General features: G+C 36.4%; 1 protein-coding gene across 7 annotated transcripts in view; it reads right to left on the bottom strand.

Moving 5' to 3' along the window:
- The window catches only part of CFAP20DC (CFAP20 domain containing), a 60,951-nt gene extending 40,058 nt beyond the window's left edge, over window positions 1–20,893 (bottom strand). Inside the window, exons 1-9 of one of the 7 annotated variants that reach the window (XM_056501771.1) lie at window positions 20,058–20,831; window positions 19,475–19,678; window positions 18,540–18,720; window positions 16,240–16,326; window positions 13,967–14,056; window positions 13,390–13,483; window positions 11,369–11,441; window positions 1,652–1,766; window positions 7–163 (exon numbers count right to left, since the gene is read on the bottom strand). In XM_056501771.1, the coding sequence (XP_056357746.1) occupies window positions 7–163; window positions 1,652–1,766; window positions 11,369–11,441; window positions 13,390–13,483; window positions 13,967–14,056; window positions 16,240–16,260 (550 nt within the window). In that variant the 5' untranslated portion in view covers window positions 16,261–16,326; window positions 18,540–18,720; window positions 19,475–19,678; window positions 20,058–20,831. The other 6 variants (XM_056501769.1, XM_056501768.1, XM_056501772.1 and 3 more) reach the window with 6 other exon arrangements.
- Between the last annotated feature and the right edge of the window lie 478 nt (window positions 20,894–21,371).

Raw genomic sequence — 21,371 nt, 5'->3', positions numbered from 1 at the left:
ACACACCATCTTCCTCAGCTGTATCTTTTGGCTTGCATTTTAAAGTGAAGATCTTTCTTAGCTTACAGTTAGCTGAAACAATAATTCCATCCAAAGACCGGAAGCAAGCTCCTTTGAATATTTCATAGGTAAACGTTGACAAGTCAATACACATATTGCACCACTAGAAAAGAGAAACAATACTCTTTAGTAAAACCCATGAGCTGAGGCTAACACACCTTTTATACAAATAAATAAGATGGCCTTGAGGAGAAAGGCAGCAATTTTCATTCAATTTGCAGAACTGTAATATATTCTATATGATTACTGGTATAAAATCTAGCTGATCAATGGTTGAAATTTTAAGGGAAAATTAGAAACATAATGTATATGCCTAGTTTTCTTATAAAGTCAATGCAGAAATATTAGCTTCTAATTGCCAAATAGAAAATATTTTAGAGAAAAACAATTAGGTGCATACATTACTGTTCAGGTCTGTAATCTTAAATTTTGCAAGGAAAGTAATACTTGCTTTGAAGACACCAAGCAGTGGACTGAAAAATTCAGTATTTAGTTATAACTGATACTTCTAGTGATGAGGCTGAAAAATAGAATGACTTGTAGTAATACAACACAGAAAGCTAGCATGTGAAAATGCAAATTATGTTCGGCTGATGGAACAAACAACTTATTATATGTCCTGATTCACAACCCCTCATGTTGATAATAACAATCAGCTTGTATATACAGTAAGTTGAACTATCAGAGCCATGTAAAAGATCTATCTTACCAATGAAAGCAGCATGCTCCCTCCTTTAAGCAAAAGCAATGATAAAAGGGCAGATAACCATTTAAAGGAGACAGATATGTGTTCAGACACACTAAGGAATAGAGATCTACTCTTTAAGGTTGGTCAAGCATTAAGGTTATTAAAATATTTTGTCATTACAAATGATTAGAGCATCTAGGCAAATCTGATTCATGCTTTATTATCTAAATTAAAATACATAACTGAAGTTCATCTTCTGCTTGAATCTAATTTGGTGTACATTAATGCACACTTTGATGCTGAAATATCTGTACTAGTCTGACACCAACTAACTGAAATTACGGTGAAGAAAAATAATTCAATTTAATTGGATTTTGAATTAACAGCCACTTCAGGGGTATGATCTGACACACATTAAATAAAAAAATCCAACTACTTCTCCCCACAAAGCAGAAAACTCCTCACTTTTAAGTTATCACAGTTGCTTTCACTTAACCTATCTTAAAAAAAGTTATAAATTCAGAGGCTACCTGCAGCTCCAGTGAATGTCATCAAAGGTTGCTACAGGAGAAGGGACATGTGAGAAGGAGCACTATCATGAAGAAGCATCAGGGACACAGAATTTGAGAGGCTGGATCAACAGGAGAGGTGAAGAAACATCACAAACAGCAGTAATTTTGTAAAATGAGAATGAATTCCTAATATAAGAAGAAGGACCGAAGAGGTGCAGCATTAAGTGGTTCTGCTGCCATCTAGTAAAGGGGACATACAAAACTATCTTCAATCAGTAGGAGCTGATTCTAAACCGAGCAATAATTTCAAAAAGTTCATAATATATACAAAACATTTTTGATTAGAAAACACGCTCAATTTCAGTCCAGAGAATATTCCCAAGGTACCTACTATTTTGCGCTTGATCATAAACAGAGGAATTTTTGCATGCAGAGGGGTTACAGATAACTCCTTGTGGACTGTTGACAAATACAATCTTCTTTTAATATTCTCATAATCAGTTATCCTATAAAAGAAAAGTCAGGAGAGAATGGAACAGATCTTTGTCAATTCAATAATCCAGTATCTTTGGGAAATCACAAAAAACCTGTTCATGTGCAGAACCTTTATGTCAGCGATAGCAAATATGGAATTTAGAATTTCTTTTACAAGATGAGTAATGAGATTTCTTTCTCCAATTCAAACTTTGTGGCTATATCCCTGCATATATAAAGTCACTTTACATGCTAATTTCATTTCAACAGTCTACATTCTTTGCTAGATTTCCACAGCTCTTCAGAGTATGAAAGAATTCAATTTGTATGAACTGAGAACCCAGTAGCCTTTAATAATTACAAGTGTTTTGGCTCCTTAAGCTTGTGTTATCTTGGGGTCTGCTAACTGGAAAAACATTATTTGCTTTCTTTTCCTAAAAATGCCTCTGTACATAGATTCTTTTCATCTTAAAGGTAAACACAATACATTGTCTGTTTTACTTCATGAGGACATATCTTCAAAGGTGAATTGTAAGACAGAAGTTCATTGCTCACCATTCAGGTCATCTCACAATGATACCAAGGACACTGAATTTCAACATTTCTAATAAATTCAAACCACAGCCATAGTCACAAAAAACATTATATTTCCTATAAACAGATAAAGGGAGTAATTTTTCTGTTCTGTTTCCTTCAAGTCTTGTTAGCAGCTCTACTGGTTTTGCTGGGACACAGTTAAATTTTTTCATAGTAGCTTGGATAGTGCTATACTTTGGGTTTGTGCTGGAAGTGGTGTTGGTAACTCAGTATTGTTTTCACTGCTGCTGAGCACTGCTTACACAGAGTCAAGGCCTTTTCTGCTCCTCAACTCGTCTCACCAGCCAGGAGGCTGGGGATGTATGAGGAGCTGGGAGAGGACACAGGACAGCTGATGCCTACTGATCCACGGGATGTTTCAGACAACACAGTGCCATGCTCAGCAGTAAGAACTGTGGGAAAGGAGAAGGAATGGTGAGAGTTCAGAGCTATGTTTATTTTCCCATGTAGCCATTACACAGGATAAAGCCCATAGCTCCTGGAGATGGCTGAACATCTGCAGGCCCATGGGAAGGAGCTAATGCCTTGTTAAGATTTTGGTTGAATTTGCAGCTTTTTCTCTCCCTATTAAACTGTCTTTCTCTCAATGCACAAGTTTTTGCACTTTTACTCTTGTGTATTCTCTTCCCCAGGAGACAGAGAGGCTGCTGTGACTCAGCTGCTTCCTGGGGTTAAACCACAACAGCAGCATAACCTTGACATTCCCCAACAGTCCTCCCTTAACACTCCAGAGCACAGATATTCCTCTAAAGGCTGCAATCTGGGAGAATATGCTTAATGTGTGGGGAAACAATGATTAATTTACCTATTACTGTTGAACAAGCCTATTTCCAACAGATGGGTATTTCTCTGTAATTAGCAGCCCCTCTGAGAAGATGACAAATAATTATAATAAACAACTTTTTGTCACTACTTAGTATTACTAAAAGTAATTACTCATAATCATTCAAATGCTGGGTTTTACTTTAAAATAGTGAGACTGCCCTGTAGACTCTTTTTTAAAAAATTTATTACTGAAAGCACTTTTTAATTAGCTAAGGACAACCTGTAGCTTAAATAATGAAATGTCACCACCCAATATTTGCAGAATAACACCCTACAACATTCATAGGTTTCCTTAGGTCAACTTAGGAGGACATTAACTCTGGGGCAAATTACATACTTTAGTTATTTTTGCTAATTTCAGACTTTAAGCAAGGTCAGTAAAAATATACTGCAAATATGTAAGTATCAAAAGATTTTACCATTACAGGCAATAAAAATACATATGTACTTTCTTGTTCCCCCACAGTCATTAAGTTTATCATCCAAAGCAAACTGTTCACTAGATTTCCAGAACTTGCTGATTCTTTCGTCTCCCTTGCAGAAAACCTGACCTTTAATCTATTCATCCTCATAACATGGGTGGGCAAATGAAAACAAAGTGGAAGACTCTACTATCTGTTTCATTTTGAAAGACTGGCAGTTCCTCTTATAAACCACATGCACTTGAAAAGCAGAAATTCCGCTGGTGTGCCAAGAAAAAAACATTATATCCTCACTATTGCTATTGTTTTGACATGAGAGGTTCCAGAATCAGCTGCACATATTTTTATGAATGGACAAATTATACCTAGTCCTTGAAAAGTGATTTCATCAGAAAACCGCCAAGCGTCTTATAATGCTGGTACCTGTATGCATTCAAATAAGATGTGAAATAATTCCCTTAAGATCACCAGCAAATGTGCCACATAGCTAATCCTTTGTCCCAGATTCAGGCATAGTTCCACTCATCACTTTACTTCCCATATAGCCTCTGGTGAAAAGCCTATGAATTTAGTTTCCAGAAACTCTTCACTCTAAATCTTGGATGTTCAGAAGTGCTAAAAAATCAGTGCACCCAAGAAGTCCAAAGAATTGGAGCAATAGTTGCTTGAAGCTCCCTGGATTTCCTCGTTACGGTGTAGCAATGAGAAGCTGTGCTGAGAAACCAAGCAATTGCAATAACCTGAGTACTGAGAAACAAAAATGCCATCCCTGCTGAACCTCAAACTGCAACATTCTCAATAGAGAATGTTGCTTTAAATGAAGCTATAACAGAGTGGTAGGATCCTAGAATTTAGTCATGCATATCTCCAAACAACTAGCAATAAAACCTAAGTTCACTCTACATTATCAGTTCAATATGTTTAAATTTAATTATTTATTTCTTAAATGAATAGGTTTATCTCCCTCCTTCATGAAAAAAAAAAAGTACCTTATAGAAGTAGGTTATAGAAAGGCCATTGGTAAATGTACACCTCAGGTACATTCCAAAATATAACACTGAACACATTTGTTTAGATCAAAAGACAGACATTTATACCAGACTCTGCCATGTCAGTCTAAAGTAAGACTTTTTACGATGATAGCTGCGCCGTAAGGAAGGGGCAAACCTGAGATGCATAGATATAATCATTCCTAAAGAAGTGTAATTTATTTCTGTAAATACCTTAAAACAATAAAAATCCTTTTATTCCACAGGCAAAAGTAGGTGAAACATTCAAACAGGCATATTTAAAAAAAGATGGCCTTAAAATGATATAAAATATTTTATTTCCCAGGGGAAGGAAGATAATTTTTTAAGAGTTAGTGTAACTTTCACACTTTTCAATTGCATTGCTTATTATATATTATAAACGAAGGGTCTGAAGAAACTATTTTCTGAAATAACTCAGACAATGGGAGCTAGAACATGAGATCTCAGTTGCAAAATGACTCCAGAGTACTTCCGGTGAAACAACTTTTTTCCTGCTATCCAAAAGCAGAACTAGGTTAAACCTACAATGGCAAGAAACATCTGCAGCACACATCTTGATTTTCAAAGATGAATTAGAAAAATCTATATGGGAGTTAATGTCTTTTTATTATGTCTGTGCTTGAGTATTTATGTCTAAGGGTCAGACGTGATAGAAAAGTAATGAGACCACGTTGAGAAAAATGAGGTAGTCAACAAGAAAATCAACCTCATTTATAATAATATTCCTGTGATCAGCAGGTGCATAACTCCTCCAGCTATGGTCATTAACTGCATTCATTTCACACTTAACATCTACATTGCAAACCATTTGAAAGTAAAATTACCTTCCAATTCAATTTTCAATTTTATTTTACATCTTCAAATTTGATTGACTATTTTCCTCACAATGGTAACTACAGTGAGACTGCAAGTGAATGGTAGCAACTACCCAAGAGCACAGATAGACTCATCTGCTCAGATTGCCTATTCACTTTGCTTCTGTATGGATACTAATTTATAACCATTTGTTAATGTTCAATTCAAGGTTAAAAATGAACTTAGAAAAAACCAATACTGAACTGTTGAAGGGATGCTTCATTTGTCAGGATCACTTGGTCTTCAAATGAAAGTGTTTTTCACTTTATAAATGATGTAACCTGGAAGTTTACCAAACATGAAAGCAGGTATCATCGATGTTGCTAAGGTAAGAGCAACTCCCATGCAATTTAATACTAACAGAAATCTCTTTGTATCCTGGCCAAAATTCAGAGACCATTTTCTGCTAACGCTTCACTATTAGTACATTAGTATTAGTACTTCACAATTGTAGTGCCATTTTCACCATAAAAGGCATGTGCTTCCTAAACATTAGATAGTAACTTCAGTATCATCATCATCATCATCATCACCTCCATTTTAAAGACAGAAAACAAAGGAATAGCAATTGTCCGCTGATTTGCCATGCTTTCAGACTCTCAAGTTTCCTTATTCAGGAGCACCCTGTACTTCACACACGTTTTGTTTTACTTTATGTGCTACTTGTAAATTGGTCTTGTAGGAGATACTACCTTACTGAAGTGGCTTCCTGATGATCTGCAATCCAGAGCACAGCACCCTGCCCTCATAAAAACAGATGTAGTTACATTGAAAATCAATCAAATCTCTATAAAATAAGAGATCTGGAAGACTGATATGTCACCCAGACCTAAAGGACAAGTTGTATCTTGTACTGGAATTTCCTGTTGATAGTGTTTTTTCTGGAGAGCATTAAGAACAAAACCCAACAAAGTGCCCTTAACCAGTATCCACAAATGACGTAACACGACTGGCAGGCACAAAACAAGAATCACCAAGTCTGGTTGTTAGAATGGAAATCTTTCAAAATATGAGCAGTTATGAAGAAATGGTGAATCATGACCTCTCCCTACAAGATACTGACACATTTGTCATCAATTCTCCAAACAAAAAAATGATCTGGTATTTTCGCTTACCCAGAATAATTTAGTGTGAAAGTTTGATTCCTCTTACAACTCCACGTTTCACAAATAATTCTGGAGGTGCTCACTAATATTCATAACATATATTTTAGAAACTTCTATTAATATTTTAGTATCCTTGGTTTTGAAATAAGCTAATCTTTCTCTTATTTTGAAGTATTTAGTAAATTCCATTTTACAGCACAATGCTATATTCCTCTGAAGCATGGCTAACTTCGCCAAATCATTTAGAAAACTGCAATTCTCGAAAATAGTTTTTAATTTTTCAGTACAAAGTACTCTAATGAGTATTAATATGCAGAAAGTTTAGTGGTGACTCCTTTTCCAGAATTAAAAAAAGTACCTCTATAATGCAGTTATTTATGCCTGCAGGAAGTTACATTGGCTTTTGAAGTTCATTGGCTGTTATTTTTTCTGCTTTGTTATCCTTTCCATGAATTTTCTGTTCTAAAGAGACAATCAATCCTTTCATCCATCCTTTTAAGACACAGGAAAGAATGTTTGCACCTGCTAATGCAATAGCTCTCTTAAATACAGCCATATTTCTCCTATTTAAACCATTTATTCTAATTACTTAGAATTACTACAAAGTCTTCCCCTTAAAATGACAAAATCAACTTCCTTGCGAACAGAATTTACTTTACTTGGCATATGAAAATCCTGACTAACAAACCAAACCAACCAAATACAAACAGGATTCAGTTTACCTCATATTACTTACATTGATCAACCAACCGAAATATAAATAATTAGTATTTTGCTCCCATCTAAAGTTCTGGAAGATGTGATGACTGGGAGAGTTGATAAAAATTTTTTACTTTCAAATATATGAGTTAAAATCTGTTTTGTAAATGATGATATTTAACATACCCTAATACTTTTAAGAATGTTTCTGTATTTTACTCCTGCTTCACAAAAAAAATCAAGGAACATATCTCATGCTACTAAATACCAGAATTTCAAATAATCTCTCAGCTAAATCTATTCAATAAAGTTTATCTTCAGTCTCTAGTAATCATCTTCCAATAGCTTCAGATGGACATGATAGAATTAGTATCTATGTCCTGCTTTGAATTTTAATAGGGTGGTCTGAGTTTTGCAAGAGTAACCAAGATTCATATTGTCCTGTATCTGAAAACATGCTGGGTGTTTAGGTTAACATGAATAATTTATGATATCTCTGTCAGCAAAGCTAAAATGATGACTGATTATGATAGCATCTAATTCACATAAATTCAAACTGTTACCGTATCTATGAATAAATTAGCTATGCCTGTAAAACCTATTATGGTGTGGTTATTAAAAATCTCAAAGTAATAAGCTTATATTTATAGAAACAACTGTTTGAAAACAGGAAATATGGTACCAATATATATTTTACTGTACTGTTCACAGGCCTTGCAGTAAGATTTCTTATCAGCATACTACTCCAGGAATAAAGAGATTTTAACCCCTTTTTCCCTACAGATTCCTTCATATGTAGCTAGCTTCAAGAGAAAACTTATCATGTATGTTGCAGAGTTTGAAACTCTCACAGAGTTTGTATTAATTCAGAATATAACAAGAGCTGATGCCTTCTGGAGCTGGTGAAGGCTAGTGGCAAGCAAAGCTAATTTGACAATAACCAGTGGGATAGCAACTGGGCAAATCTGCTAATAAGTGATTCACCAGCTGAGCAAAGGTTGAAAGTTTGAGGTTGAAACACCAGGAAGAATTAAGAAATTAAGAGACATAGGTGTCATTAGAGTGAATAAGCATGTTGTGATCCTCAGTGCATTCTGTCTGGAAAGATGCTCCATAAGCTACTGTGTGATTCCAGGAAGTGGCAACACAGCAGAGCCCCATGGCACGTTAATATCGAGTACCAAGTCTGGGCTTGGGGGCAGCAGCAGCTTCTACTGACAATGTTTGCTCTGCAGGTTTTCATGCCAGAAATGAGGGGATCTCATAACCTCCCCAGCTAGAAGCTGTGCCACATGTGATTTACAGCTGTTTACCATGCAAAGATTTAAAGAAGTTAGAAGCACCATGAATTGGCCATCACTTAGAGAGGCAGCGTGACTTCAGAGCTGCAGCAATGGATGAGTAAGTACCATGTCTGAACTGGGAAAAGAAAGGTTGAGCAATACACAGGGACTCATATAAGACCACAAAATATTTCAGTACATAAACAGGAATTGAGCATCTCATCCTTGTTCTTATGCCAGATTGGTCTACTCTTTTTGGTAAACAGCTCTACTCATTTGCTGTATAACTTTCCATTACAAGATGTGCTAATTTCATGTGATATCCAACACTGAGAAAAACCTTATCAAAAACAAAGTATGATCATAACTGGCATTATAGTTCTTTAAGAATAAATGTTTGAGTGCTTGTCAAAATGCCAAGCAGAAGTATTAACACCCACATGTCGATGTATTGGGAATTAAAGCAAAAATGACAACACAAGCCAGATGCTGTTTTCTTTAACATGCAAAAATTTTTTCAAAGATTGAGTTACCTACCTTTGCTTTTCAGAAAAGTAGCAAAATCCATAACACTGAAGATTTAACAACTGGCAACTGCATTTGCAGCAGACAGCTATATTCAGCATTACTAATAGCTTTGCTATTATTTGCTCCAAAGAAGCTGCATAAATTACATGCTCTCTACTTTAGTTGTGATTTTATTATGCTTCATCAAATTTTTCATCCACAATCTATTTTACACCTTTTTTTGCAGATCAATACATTGACTGCTAATGTGGGGGTATTCATCTAATCATGCCATGTAAAAGAGTATCCAAAATCCTATTTAGATTTCCTCCAAAGAAAAGATAAACCAGCTAATATAGACAGTAATTTGCACATTTCAGTATTTATGGCAGGAATCTTGCATGACTGGTTGACAGCAGCAAGTTAGAAAGTTTAGCTCAGCTGATGCCAGCAGTGATGGATGGTCTTAAAGAAATTCTTGTTTGCTGACCAAATAAATCACTGAACAGAATGCAAAAAGAAGATGAGGCTCAAACTAAATTCTTATTTCCATCTCTCTGCAGAATGGGAGAGCATGAAATGTAACATAAAGCTTCATGCTCAGCTATTACAAAACTTGTTAGTGACTTTTATATAAAGTAAATTTCATAGCTTGGCATGCTATCAGTTTTCACTTGAAGCTGCTCAAAGATTCGGCACTAAGTAGTCAGGTTGTGTAAGAGATCATCTTCGAACGTTAAACTTCAGGAAGCAAAACAAGATATGGTTGTCCACAAACAAGCAGGAGATTTCTTTCAAAACATCTGAAAAGAAGGGAACTTAACAGCAGTAACATGAAGCAAGAAGGACTTGTCTTTATTACTTACTGGATTATCTTAAGTCTGCTAGGATAAAATAATGTATTGTCTATTCTGCAAGTCTTGAAGGACTTTATGGGTACAAGTAAGTTATAGCTGATTTCAAATACAAAACTCAGTACTAAAACTATTTTAAAAGAAATTTTATTAACTTTTTCATACAGTTGCACTAAGTGGGGAACATCTGACACTGTACTTTTATGACATAAGCACCTTCATTCAAAGTAACAGGAACTATAGGGAAAATATATAGTTAATATAGTCTATATTATATGCATTATATAGCAATATAGTATATGTTACATAAAATATATATAGCAAATGCAAAATACACATATTTAAATCTATACAAGTACCTAAAAATATTTTAACAACACATATTTGCTTTTAAAAGAGGAACATAGTAAAGATTGGAACAGAAAGCAGAAAGAAAAGATGAAGAAAATGTAAAGTCTAAATATAAGCTGGAAAGAAAAAAGGCAAATAAGGGTGGGAGAGGTTATAGAAAACATTTTTGTTTTTTTTTTTTAAAGCAAGCAATCACAAAAATAAAATTAGAAGTAGAAAAAGAGGTTCTTGTTAAAATGGCAAATACCCAAAAGAATCAAACTGGTTTTGGTTTGGTACTTGGTGTTTGTTCTCTGTGTGCTGCATGACATATCCTGTTTATTTTGTCCCTTTATCCCTCTAAATGCAAACTTACAGAAAGTCAAACAAAAATAAAACCCTTCTTTCACTTTGCACAATTTAATTGCTAATTTAAGTGATGTCATTCAATCTATCTTTTCTTGCAGGGCTTCTAATGGCCTAATATTTCTTTTGTTAATCCAATCTCAGATATTCTATGTGCTTCAAAGCTGAGTGAGTTGTGCTGTTTATATATAATAAACAGATGGTGTCACTAGGGGAGAAATGTCCAAAGCCTGACAACTGCCCAAGTTTAAAACTCCATTAAATCATTTCACACCTAACTAATAAAAAATTCTGTTTCTACTGCTACTCTCTTCACAGCATGGAAATAATTATAGCAATCGAGTACTCCATTTGTTTTTCCTAGCTTTTTAGCATTTGTTTGGTTGTGTTTTTCTCCCCCAGTTATTAGAATATGTATTTCTTTTTGCCCTGGACCAAAGGGCCCTCTATTATGACCTGTAAGTCTCTTATGAATTATCAGGCAGTCCTCATGTGCCAGTATTTTCATATGTTTGATAAATTTGTGTCCCATTTCTTCAGATTTTTCATCATCTTAATTCAGGATTTTTTTGAGTTTGTTCTGTCTTCAAAGGAATGTCAGTATTTAAAACATCTAAGAAATAATGATCTCATTAGCTTAATTACTTTTTATTGGTGACTTGACAAGTCACCATGCTTTAATGCAAAATATGCCATCACAATTAATGACTGCAATCAAGAATTCACTTTAAGTATTCAAGGAAATTTTATGCATCTTACAGTAACTCCGTGGAGAAGTCTTTTCCCAATGGCACAAAAATCTGAAGTGTCAGAAATTGCTGCACCAGTCCCACTAGAAACAGAGAAAAAAAAAGTGCTGTGTGCATGCAGATGCACGTTTCACTATCCAGCATTTAGATTTTGTACCATTTTCTATGCTCCTACAACACTATTTCCCAAGGTTCACACAACATATGAACACAAGGAAAACCTGAAGAAATCCAATTCAAACTGCAATAAAAGTATTGTTTTAAAAGTCCCATCTGTGGCTTTGGAGGAATTCTCATGAAAGCAAAAGGAACTCTATTTTTTTAGCTTACAATTTTTTTGGTGCTCCAAGAGCACGAAGACAATAAATATCCCATAAGAATTGTAAAATGAAGGAATACTTTCCTATCAAGATTATCTCATAGTCATGTTAAACTTGCACTCATATTGGTGAGAATGAACACCTTGCAAAGCAACTTCAAAAAAACTCTTGGGTAAGAATGCAATTCAGATAATGACAACATTCCTCAATGGAGGCTTCTGATTTTTAGAATAATAGCAAAGGAGTCTGACTGAGGGAACAGACAAAAAATTCAGGTACCCCCCTACCAAGGGGAAACAGTACAAAGCTGTCTGAATTGAACCATATGCTGTTTTCTTAGATATTCCATCAGGGACGATACAGGATGTTTTTCATTGACACCACAAGCCCGAACAGCAGCATTGGCTCCTCTTCTAAGGAATGAAAAATCAAAAGTTTCTTCTTTTGCGGGCCAAATGACACCTTAAGACTCAAATTAACTTTGCATATATAGTATCTTTTATTTTGGAAGAATATACAAAGTTTCAGGGCAACTGGGAGACCCTATACTTGATTAATTAAACACTTGAGGTACATACACCTCAAGAGAGGAAGAGACCAAGACAGAAGGAAACAGAATAGCAAGAGATGGAAGCCTGACTGCGGTAGTGCAGCACTAGCTAAAGTAAATTCAAAACCAAACTATTTTTAGCAGTGATTACCCACACAATTAATTTTTAATCCTCATTTTAATGTTTAGCAACAGTTAGCATTTTTTTTTCTTTGAATTGTTTACTGTTATTTGCTATAGCAGTTTATTGTACCATTGAAAATAAATTAGTTTGGTTGCTCAAAAACTTACATTGCATTAGTATTTATTTTAATGAAGATAGCAGCCAATTTCTTTTATGAAAATCAGACTAAACTTCAAGGCCTTACAGCATAACCAGCCTAAAGAATTTATTCTTTTATGTTTGCTATTTATTGGAAAAAACTTAAGTCTTATGGTATATCCTGCATGAGAAGAATACAAGAAGATTCTCATTCCATTTTTTTAAAATCACCATCTCAATTTTTCTGTAAAATAAAGCAGTTAGAAAGCAGTTAATTCTAAACCAGCTCAGTTCACTTCTACAAGCTTTATAAGGTACACCAACCCATCATGGAGTTTTAGGCATATGATGATAGCTGTTTTGCAGACTGCTTGGATTCTGGTTTATTGTGGTGCAATAGACATCCTGGGAACACACTCCATACTACCCTTAAACACTGATTACTACAACACAGTGGCAATTTGGGTATAACTTTCTCATACCACTAGTGCTTACTTGATACAAAAGTAAAAATTCTTTTAAAAGTAAAATGAGAAAGGGGACAGGAACCTAGTTCACATTCATTAATCCCAGTAGAATTACTGACTTCAGTAAGTGCTTGTTTAGTAAGTGAGAGATTATTTATCAGACATTGGTCTGTAGCAGGATCAGGTACAAAAGTGAACTTGGCAGCATCAGGACACATTACATCTTCCCTACAGCACTTACTCTAATGTGGTATTTCTGTAGATTTTACTTATTTGTAATTGACCTGCTAAAAAGTTAATGAAAAAACATTTTTCCTATGCTGAATTATGCCTGAACATAAGGGAGAATAATGTAAGTTTTGCATTCTTCCAATATAAGATAGATGTATCAATCAGAACAACATCACAAACATTTAATTCTTTGATACTCACAAGTTTGTTTTGTTTCCCTTGGTAGCTTCATTTTGTTGATTAGACTGTTTCCTTCAAGTACAAAAACAAAGCCTTTTAGTTCTTTGTCATATTCCTACAAAAAGGAACAACAAACATAAGCATCCTGATAGAATTCTCCCCCTGACAAACAACCATACTACTAGCATGCAAGGTTTTTTTTTCCTTTTAAATCAGAAAATGCAGATGGCACTGCAAGTATGACTGGTTCACATTTGATGGCAAAAATTTAATCCACAAATACGTCCTTGTGGTTTTATGAACAAATAATGCTGACAAACAAGACTCATGATTCAGTGAGCAAAACTCAATTCATTGGTTACCAGAGTACAAAAATTACTTTCTAAATATTTAAACTGTAAAATTACACTGTGACCAACTCAGTCTGCAAGCAGGCATATAGAAGTAATTTAAGTAGTCATTTAGTCTGCCATAATGACAGAACTGCAAGTGACAACTCCACTGTCAGGTCAAAGCTCTCATTACCTTCTAATTTTAAGCTTCATTCACATTTTTCTGGTTTATACTCTAGGTTTTATAGATTTCTTTAAAAACTTACTTTTGATATAGCTGATGGGTTGCCAAAAATCTTCCATTTTGCTCCTGGGTTCTTGCCTTGAGCACTGAATATTTCAACAAATGGGCCCCCCTACAATAAAATGGTTTAAGGATACATCATCCAGTCAAATGCTCAGCACTAAATTTTATCAACAGTCAAGAAAGGAACCTAAGAATCCTTCTGTATCACACTGCTACCACAGTCAGTATTACTGATCAGTCAGACAGCAGAATACCAATAACAACTTCTTGACTACTATAACATATCATTTCATGTAGTCAATACTTGACTTTACTAGAGAATCAGAAGATAAAATTGAAGGAATACCATGGTGAATTTTAAATAATTTTATTTATAATGTTGTTCTCTAAAAAGCAAAATTACTGTAAACATTCTAAAACCATGCAAGAGAAGACTGATTTATATTTGGATAAGATTTATTTCTACAATTTGCCAAATTAAGTGAGTTTTAAAACATGCTGCTAAAAAATAAAATATGTTACAGATTGGATGTTTTGTCTGATTTCCCATGGAAATGAAGTTTACACCATTTGTCATCATATGTGAGTTACTCTGCCTATATATTTTGCAGTAATTTTTCTACTGGTTACCAAATTCCAGCCTGATTTGACCAAACAAAAAGTTATTAACTGTTCTGAGCCAACTTAAGTGTCCTGGTGGTAGATCTACTCCAGTGAGTATCACCATGAAAAGGGTAAGGGCTATGGCCTTTCAGGCAACAGAGAATTATTACTGGGAAAAGATTATTATGGATGTCCCTGTCAGGTGAAAACTCCTGACACAGAGTATGTGCCCTACTGGACACCAAGGAATCTAAACACAGGCTCTTGGGGAGGTTGGCTTTATCACCTCTGCTTAGGGAATTACTTGTTTCTAGATTTTTGAAATTTGATGTCGCATTTTTTGTGACACCTGATGCACTCAGCCTACAGTTTGCTAAACATGGTTGACCTAATCAATCATTACGACTCTGCCATTCCCTTCTCATTTCTAGTTGCCTGCACTCCCCAATTCTCTTTATGCTCAGCTGCCCAAGCAAATGACTGCAAGTCAGAATGAGCAAGAGGGGCAAGCAAAAGAAATGCTCCTCAGATTAGCTTTTCAGAGAACATCAACTCTGCACTGTATATGAATTAGGTATTTTCCTCTGCCCACACACACCTGCCAGCTTCAGCCACATGGCTGTTCCCAGTGACTGGGCTTAGTAAATTCTAAGTAACTTCAAATGGCATTCCATAGACTGCACTCAAAATATTTTTTAAACTTACAGTGGAAGAATTTTTTTTAATATGGTATACTATCAATTTCCAAGTTACCTGATTTATTTAAGGACTACAGGATCAAGCTCTCAAAAAGTTAAAAAAGATTTTTGACTGCCAAGCTGTATGTGTTTGCAAATCTTAAACAAGTATATTTTTTTTCCATCTTCACAATCATTTTAATGTTAATAGCAGAGCCCTTCAGTTGGCCTGATTTGAGGCTAAAATGAACAGGACATGGAAAAATACCAGACATGATATGAGAAAATGTCAACCAAACACTGATTCAAGAAGCTGACAAAAATTACTTAGTGCTGTCAAGGATGTTTGGGTCTCACTGGGGCCCCAGTGAAGTTAGGCAAGAAACTGCCGAACTCCACAATCAACTGAGGGGAGTATGGGGCACCTCTGGGGAGCACAATCCTGCAAAGTCAGTGGCAGCTAGGCATGAGAAGTTCCATGAAAAGCTGAGAAAGCTAGGGAACAGCATCAGAAATATCAGTTTTAGGTACAGAAGTAGCACATCTGGTACCAGTGGGGTAAACGTAGTTGGGGTGGGCTGTTCTCTCAACATGCATGGGACTGGTGCAGAGAAAGGGAGGCAAAGTGTGGTAGAAAGAGAGACCAGGAAAGAATAAAAGGGATAATGAAGTTCCAAATAATGTTACTGCTGTTGGACCAAGGGAATAAACCAACCCCCCTTTCTGACAACACCTTAAGAGCTGGGACTCCTTCCATGACTGCATGGAAGCAGAATTGCCTTTGCTGGCCCACAAGGGTAAAGAACAAAGGCCATTGGCACACCCACACTGTGCCCATTCTAGACCTAGCTAGAATCTAGAAGCTACCCAGTACTTCCATAAAACACTTCCATAAAAATACTGAATTATGAAACACTCCAAAACACTATAGCTGGATTTTTTGCCTCTCAGGATAAGTTATTTTAATTGATGAAATGAAAATGGGTAAAAATTAGAATTATTTCTGTTCTACCTGATAGTGGTTTCTGAACATTTTTTTCCAGCTTTCATAGGCAGAAAATAATTCTAGCTTCTCAATCAGTAAAGCCACTTGCAAGCTCTGCTGAAAAACAAACAACCTTATATAGGATTTGACATGAAAAAAATCCTATGGCACTCCAGCCATCTTTTAAAATATATGAATACTATTCTAAAGTACTTTTCTGAGTAGAAATGTATATCAACTGCCTCAGAGTGCTACTGCAAAAGAATTAACATCAAAATAAAATTGTCTTGGAAAACATTCTCTTTGTGCATCAAGTACTCAGGGCTGCCTTTTCTTATATTCCAAGTAGAACTAGCAATTTAATGTCAGTCCTTATTTTTAATCAACAAAGACTTTCTTATTCTTCAAAATAATCTTTAACACATATTTTTGATTGTTTATTCTCAAGTGCCCAATGGAAAACATTAGAATCCATTAAAGAGGAACTTAGCATTCAATGTAGAAAAGTAGAAAGATGGAACAGCTGCTACAGAAATCTCTCCATCTAGAGGTATTTGGCAGAGACTTCTGAGTCAAATTATCTCTCCCATTCAGCAGGCTTTGAGGGTGATTACTGTAAGACTCAAACCAAGCACTTCAGATATCTGAGGGCTGCTCAGGTCACTGTGAATTAAGAGATGGCTGGACTTGTAGAATGGGAGCAGTGCAAAGGGAAGGGACTGACACTGGAAGCCTCCCACATTCCTCAATGAGTGTCTGGGGGCTCACCGGGCATCAGTGAAGAGACCTGAACATAAAAGGAAGTTGTTACTCCCCAAAGACAGGGAAAATCAGCCACAGGAGACAACAACCACCTTCTGAGAACTGAAAGTGCTCCTCAACTCACAGAAGAATCCCTTCACAAGACTCTGCCTCACTTTTATTTGATATACTTAGTTCTGTTCATGTTCAGTTTGGGAACAAACAATTTAAGAATTAAATTATTTTTAATTACTGGATATTTTTTCAGACTGCAACCAGTTTATTAGATACACTACACTGACCAGATGATTATAAATACAGCTTCTCATAATCAACAGTTCAGTTCTCACAACCAAGAAGCAACGAAGTTTAAAAAAAAAATTATGAAAATATATATGACTACAAATGAACTAGAAATTCAGTGACAATATGCATGAGTTCATGAAGAATGAATCTATCTAAAGTACTAGGGAAGCATTCTATTTGAAAAAGTAAATAATCATTCATTTATGCAAATGTGATGAAATTTATTTATATTTATCCACATTTATTTTAAAGTTGTCTGTAAATAAAATAAAAATGGAAAACCAATCAGATATTGTAAATTTATCCCATGATGTTGCCAGAAATATTGTTAAAATAAAAAATTAAAATTTATTTTTTTTTTATTATAAGGAAAATGAAATTTAAAAACCACAGCATTTCTAATAGGCCTATCAAAACTTGTAATTAGTATTTTGATCAAATTTAACTAATATTGTCACTGCACTTCTAAAATACAAGTTGCATTATTCTATGTTTTAAACAATTTTCTACACAGATTTTCCACTTGTTGGCATATTTTTTTAAAAATTACTAGATTAATAGTTATATTGAGCTACTTAATTATGAACTAGACATTTTAGAAATACCTTTTAAAGAATGCAGTTCTAAAGCAAGTGTATTTAGGCTTTTCTTTCTCTATAAATATTCACTTAACATAAAGATCACTTCTTTCTGAAATCACTGTTCAGTTTGTGTCTGCAGCCCTATCTTTGTTATTATTTACAGCCTTTAAACAAGCCAGAACTACTCAAAATTGTGTGATTTATGTCTTAGGGAGAAGTAGTGGCACCATGAAACTAATCTCAGTAACCTAATGCTTTGATTCCCTTTGCCAGAGCAGAATGTGAAGGACCTGCAGGGAATGAGAGACAGGAGCCAAGCCCTCCTTCAGGACATATTTACGATGAGTGCATCCCTGTAACTCACACTCTGAGGCACTTGTCATTCTAGGACTCAGGACTTCACCATCGCCCAGCTTTTATTTATTATTAACTTTAAGTGAAGGAGATGCAAAGGAATACACTGCTTTTCTTCTTGGGTCAAAGCACTTTCAGATATTTTTGCTTTAAAGATCAGTTTCAGACTTGCCAAGCATCATGCACCTAGCACAGCCCTCACATATTCTCAGTTCTGTTATGCCTATCTCAGGAAATATATTAGGACTAAATAAATGTGAGGAATTCTGATCTAAAAGTCACTGTATAAAAAGTTTTAAATTCTGAGACTGAAAAGATAACTTACTTCTTTCAGGAACTACTTACCAGTATTCTGGCTTAAAATTTGTCATCAATGTAGCTGTGTTTTAAACTGATATTCATATAAACAAGGTAGCTTATATGCTAATTTGCAGAACAAATTTTATGCAGATTCAGAAAACTGATGGCTGTTGTAGGTACCAAATTCATAACCAGGTGGCTCTTCCGAACTTCAGTGGAAGGTAAACTAGACCATAAAGCATTTGTGTGTGGATAAGTCATTCAGCTACAAAGCTCATCATTGTAAACACCTCTATGAAATCAGCAAAATGTCATTTTGTTTTTCATGAAGGCAGGAAAAATACTGCAAGTGACACTGCAATGCAACTTTGCTCATATATTGCTTAATTATAACTTACCAAATTTCATTACTGCAAAAGAAGACTAGAAATTACCTTTGCTATTAAGATTGGTAGACACTAAAACCATTAAGTGAATGACATATTTGTCATGTAATTACTGAGGTAATGTGCTTTCATTATGCATCAAGTATTATTGTCATTAATTATAGTAAGCTATTCTTAAAGGAGAGAACGGTCTGGAAAATTGATTGTTGCAGTATTTTTCCTCTTCACTTTTCCTCTTCCCAGCCCTTCCAGCAAGTCTAAAAATCAAGAGTACTTAAAATGCAGAGGGACTATTTAAAAAAAAAAATCAACAGCAATTTGAAATGCTAGTCCTCAATTTTTTGCATAGTTATCAAATAAATAGGTATTCTATTACATCTTTGTAGAATGCCATAAACTAGTAGCTTTCTCGTTTTTCAGTCACAGATCAAACTTATTTTTTTATTGCCCTGAACCATGTACTTTAGTATGTCTGTCCAACTGGAAGTACAGGCCTAAAAGATCAGTCAATGAGAAATATTCAAGAATATAATTTATAAAGTTAAACATCAATGAAAGACACTTATCTTTGAATAGATTCCTATCTGAATTTACCTTGTGATGTCTTGTTTTGTGCAGTGACTTTGATCATCAGTTTCACCATGCTTCTTACATCATCAATGAAGTAGCAGTATCCAAAGGGCCCCTTATTCCTTCCATTCACACAAGTTGCAAAAATACCATAATACTATGACAACTTCTGGTGCATATTTCAATAATATTTGGTGTTTATGTAGCCCCAGATTCCAGAAATTGGCCCTTTGAAATTAAGCAAAAAGAGTACTTCACAAACAGCAAATGCAAACAGATCTTCATGCTTTCTTAATCTAATTAGTACTAAGCACTGTTCTAAATCCTGGAGAAACAGGACAGACTCACACAGACCTAAAACCCTTCACAGTCCTGGTTAGTCCCTTGTTTTAAAAGGCACTATTAACATAAGCATATGAATACAAGTTTCTAATCAATATCCCAGTGTTGGAAAAGCTACTTAAGAATTTTTATTCTAAAATCATATCTGTGAAGCAAAATAAAGTGAATTCGCACATACTAATTTGCATTGAAAAATGACACGAATGCACTATTTTTGGCAGGGCACACAGGCTTAGACCCAAGACTGCTCATACATATAACTCACCATCACGGGCCCAAAGCCAGAGCTGATTTATGGTGCCTGGGACATGCCAGGGAAAGCAGTTCATCACTGATGAAGGGTTTTAGTATCTCCCAGACAAATGAATTCCACATATTAAATATTTAAAGCCGAGTTTGTAACACCACTATATATTTTCTCAAAATACAAGTTAGCATAATAAATGGGCAGAAGGACCATTAATAAGCTATTGCAAGACTACTGGTGCTCCAACAGGCGAAGCAGCCCAGCTTCTATGGACCACGCGCAGAATTAAGGGGAAAAAATAACTTAAAATCGAGGCTGCTTTCGCTTTATAAAAATTGGAGCGCAAGACGCTTTCACACAAGATCCACGATCATTGGCGGCCCCCCCGACCCCGGTCCCTGCGCAGCGACAGCAGCGCGGCCGCGGCCCCGGGGTTGGGATCAGGATCGGGATGGGAATGAGGGGCCGGGGTCAGAATGAGGGGCCGGGGTCAGGATGAGGGGCCGGGGTCAGGATGAGGGGCCGTGGTCAGGATGTAGGGTCGGGGTCCGTATGAGGGGCCGGGGTCCGTATGAGGGGCCGGGGTCAGGATGAGGGGCCGGGGGCCGTGGTCAGGTTGTGGAGCCGGGGTTAGGATGTGGTGCCGTGGTCAGGATGTAGGGTCGGGGTCAGGATGTGGGGTCGGGGTCAGGTTGTGGGGCCGGGGTCAGGATGTGGGATCAGGGCGGAGGTTGGGGCCGGGGTCAGGCTGTGGGGCCGGGCTCAGGTTGTGGGGCCGTGCCCGCGGGTCTCACCTGTGTGAGGGCGGCGGGGCCGTTGAAGGTGGCGGCGCGGGCGGGCGGCCCCTGAGGCCCGGCGCCGGCTCGGGGCGGCCCCTCAGCCGTGCCGGGGTGCCGCTGGGGGCCCCGCTCCGAGTCACTCGCAAATGGCCGAGGCAGAGCCTCTGCTGGCCCCTCACAGGTGCCCCAAGCCTGTGTGAAATGACGCCGCGACACCTGTGTCACCCAGCGCCCGTGCAGGTGCCTCAAGCGCAAATGTCGTTGATATATCAACTCATTAAATATATTTGCACTTTTCCTTTTAAAGCTACACTCTCTATTTTTTTTTTTTTTTTTTTTTTTTTTTTTTTTTTTTTTTTTGTTGGAGGGGTGAAGGGCGAGCTACAGCAGCCGCATCAAAGTCCTTTGTTTTTAAAGAACTACGCTGGCCTCGGAGGTCTGGCATCTTTCCCTACGAGAAGGAAGCGAGAAGGGCGGTCCTGCTAGTTCAACATCACTGGCACGTACAAGCAAACACCTCCCGATGGCTTCAAAAACCTCTGGGAACAAGGTT

The sequence above is a fragment of the Oenanthe melanoleuca genome, chromosome 12, assembly GCF_029582105.1.
Source record: "Oenanthe melanoleuca isolate GR-GAL-2019-014 chromosome 12, OMel1.0, whole genome shotgun sequence".
NCBI classification, from domain to species: domain Eukaryota; kingdom Metazoa; phylum Chordata; class Aves; order Passeriformes; family Muscicapidae; genus Oenanthe; species Oenanthe melanoleuca.
Note: the sequence above shows the minus strand (reverse complement) of the source record. Positions and strands in the feature narration are given on the sequence as shown.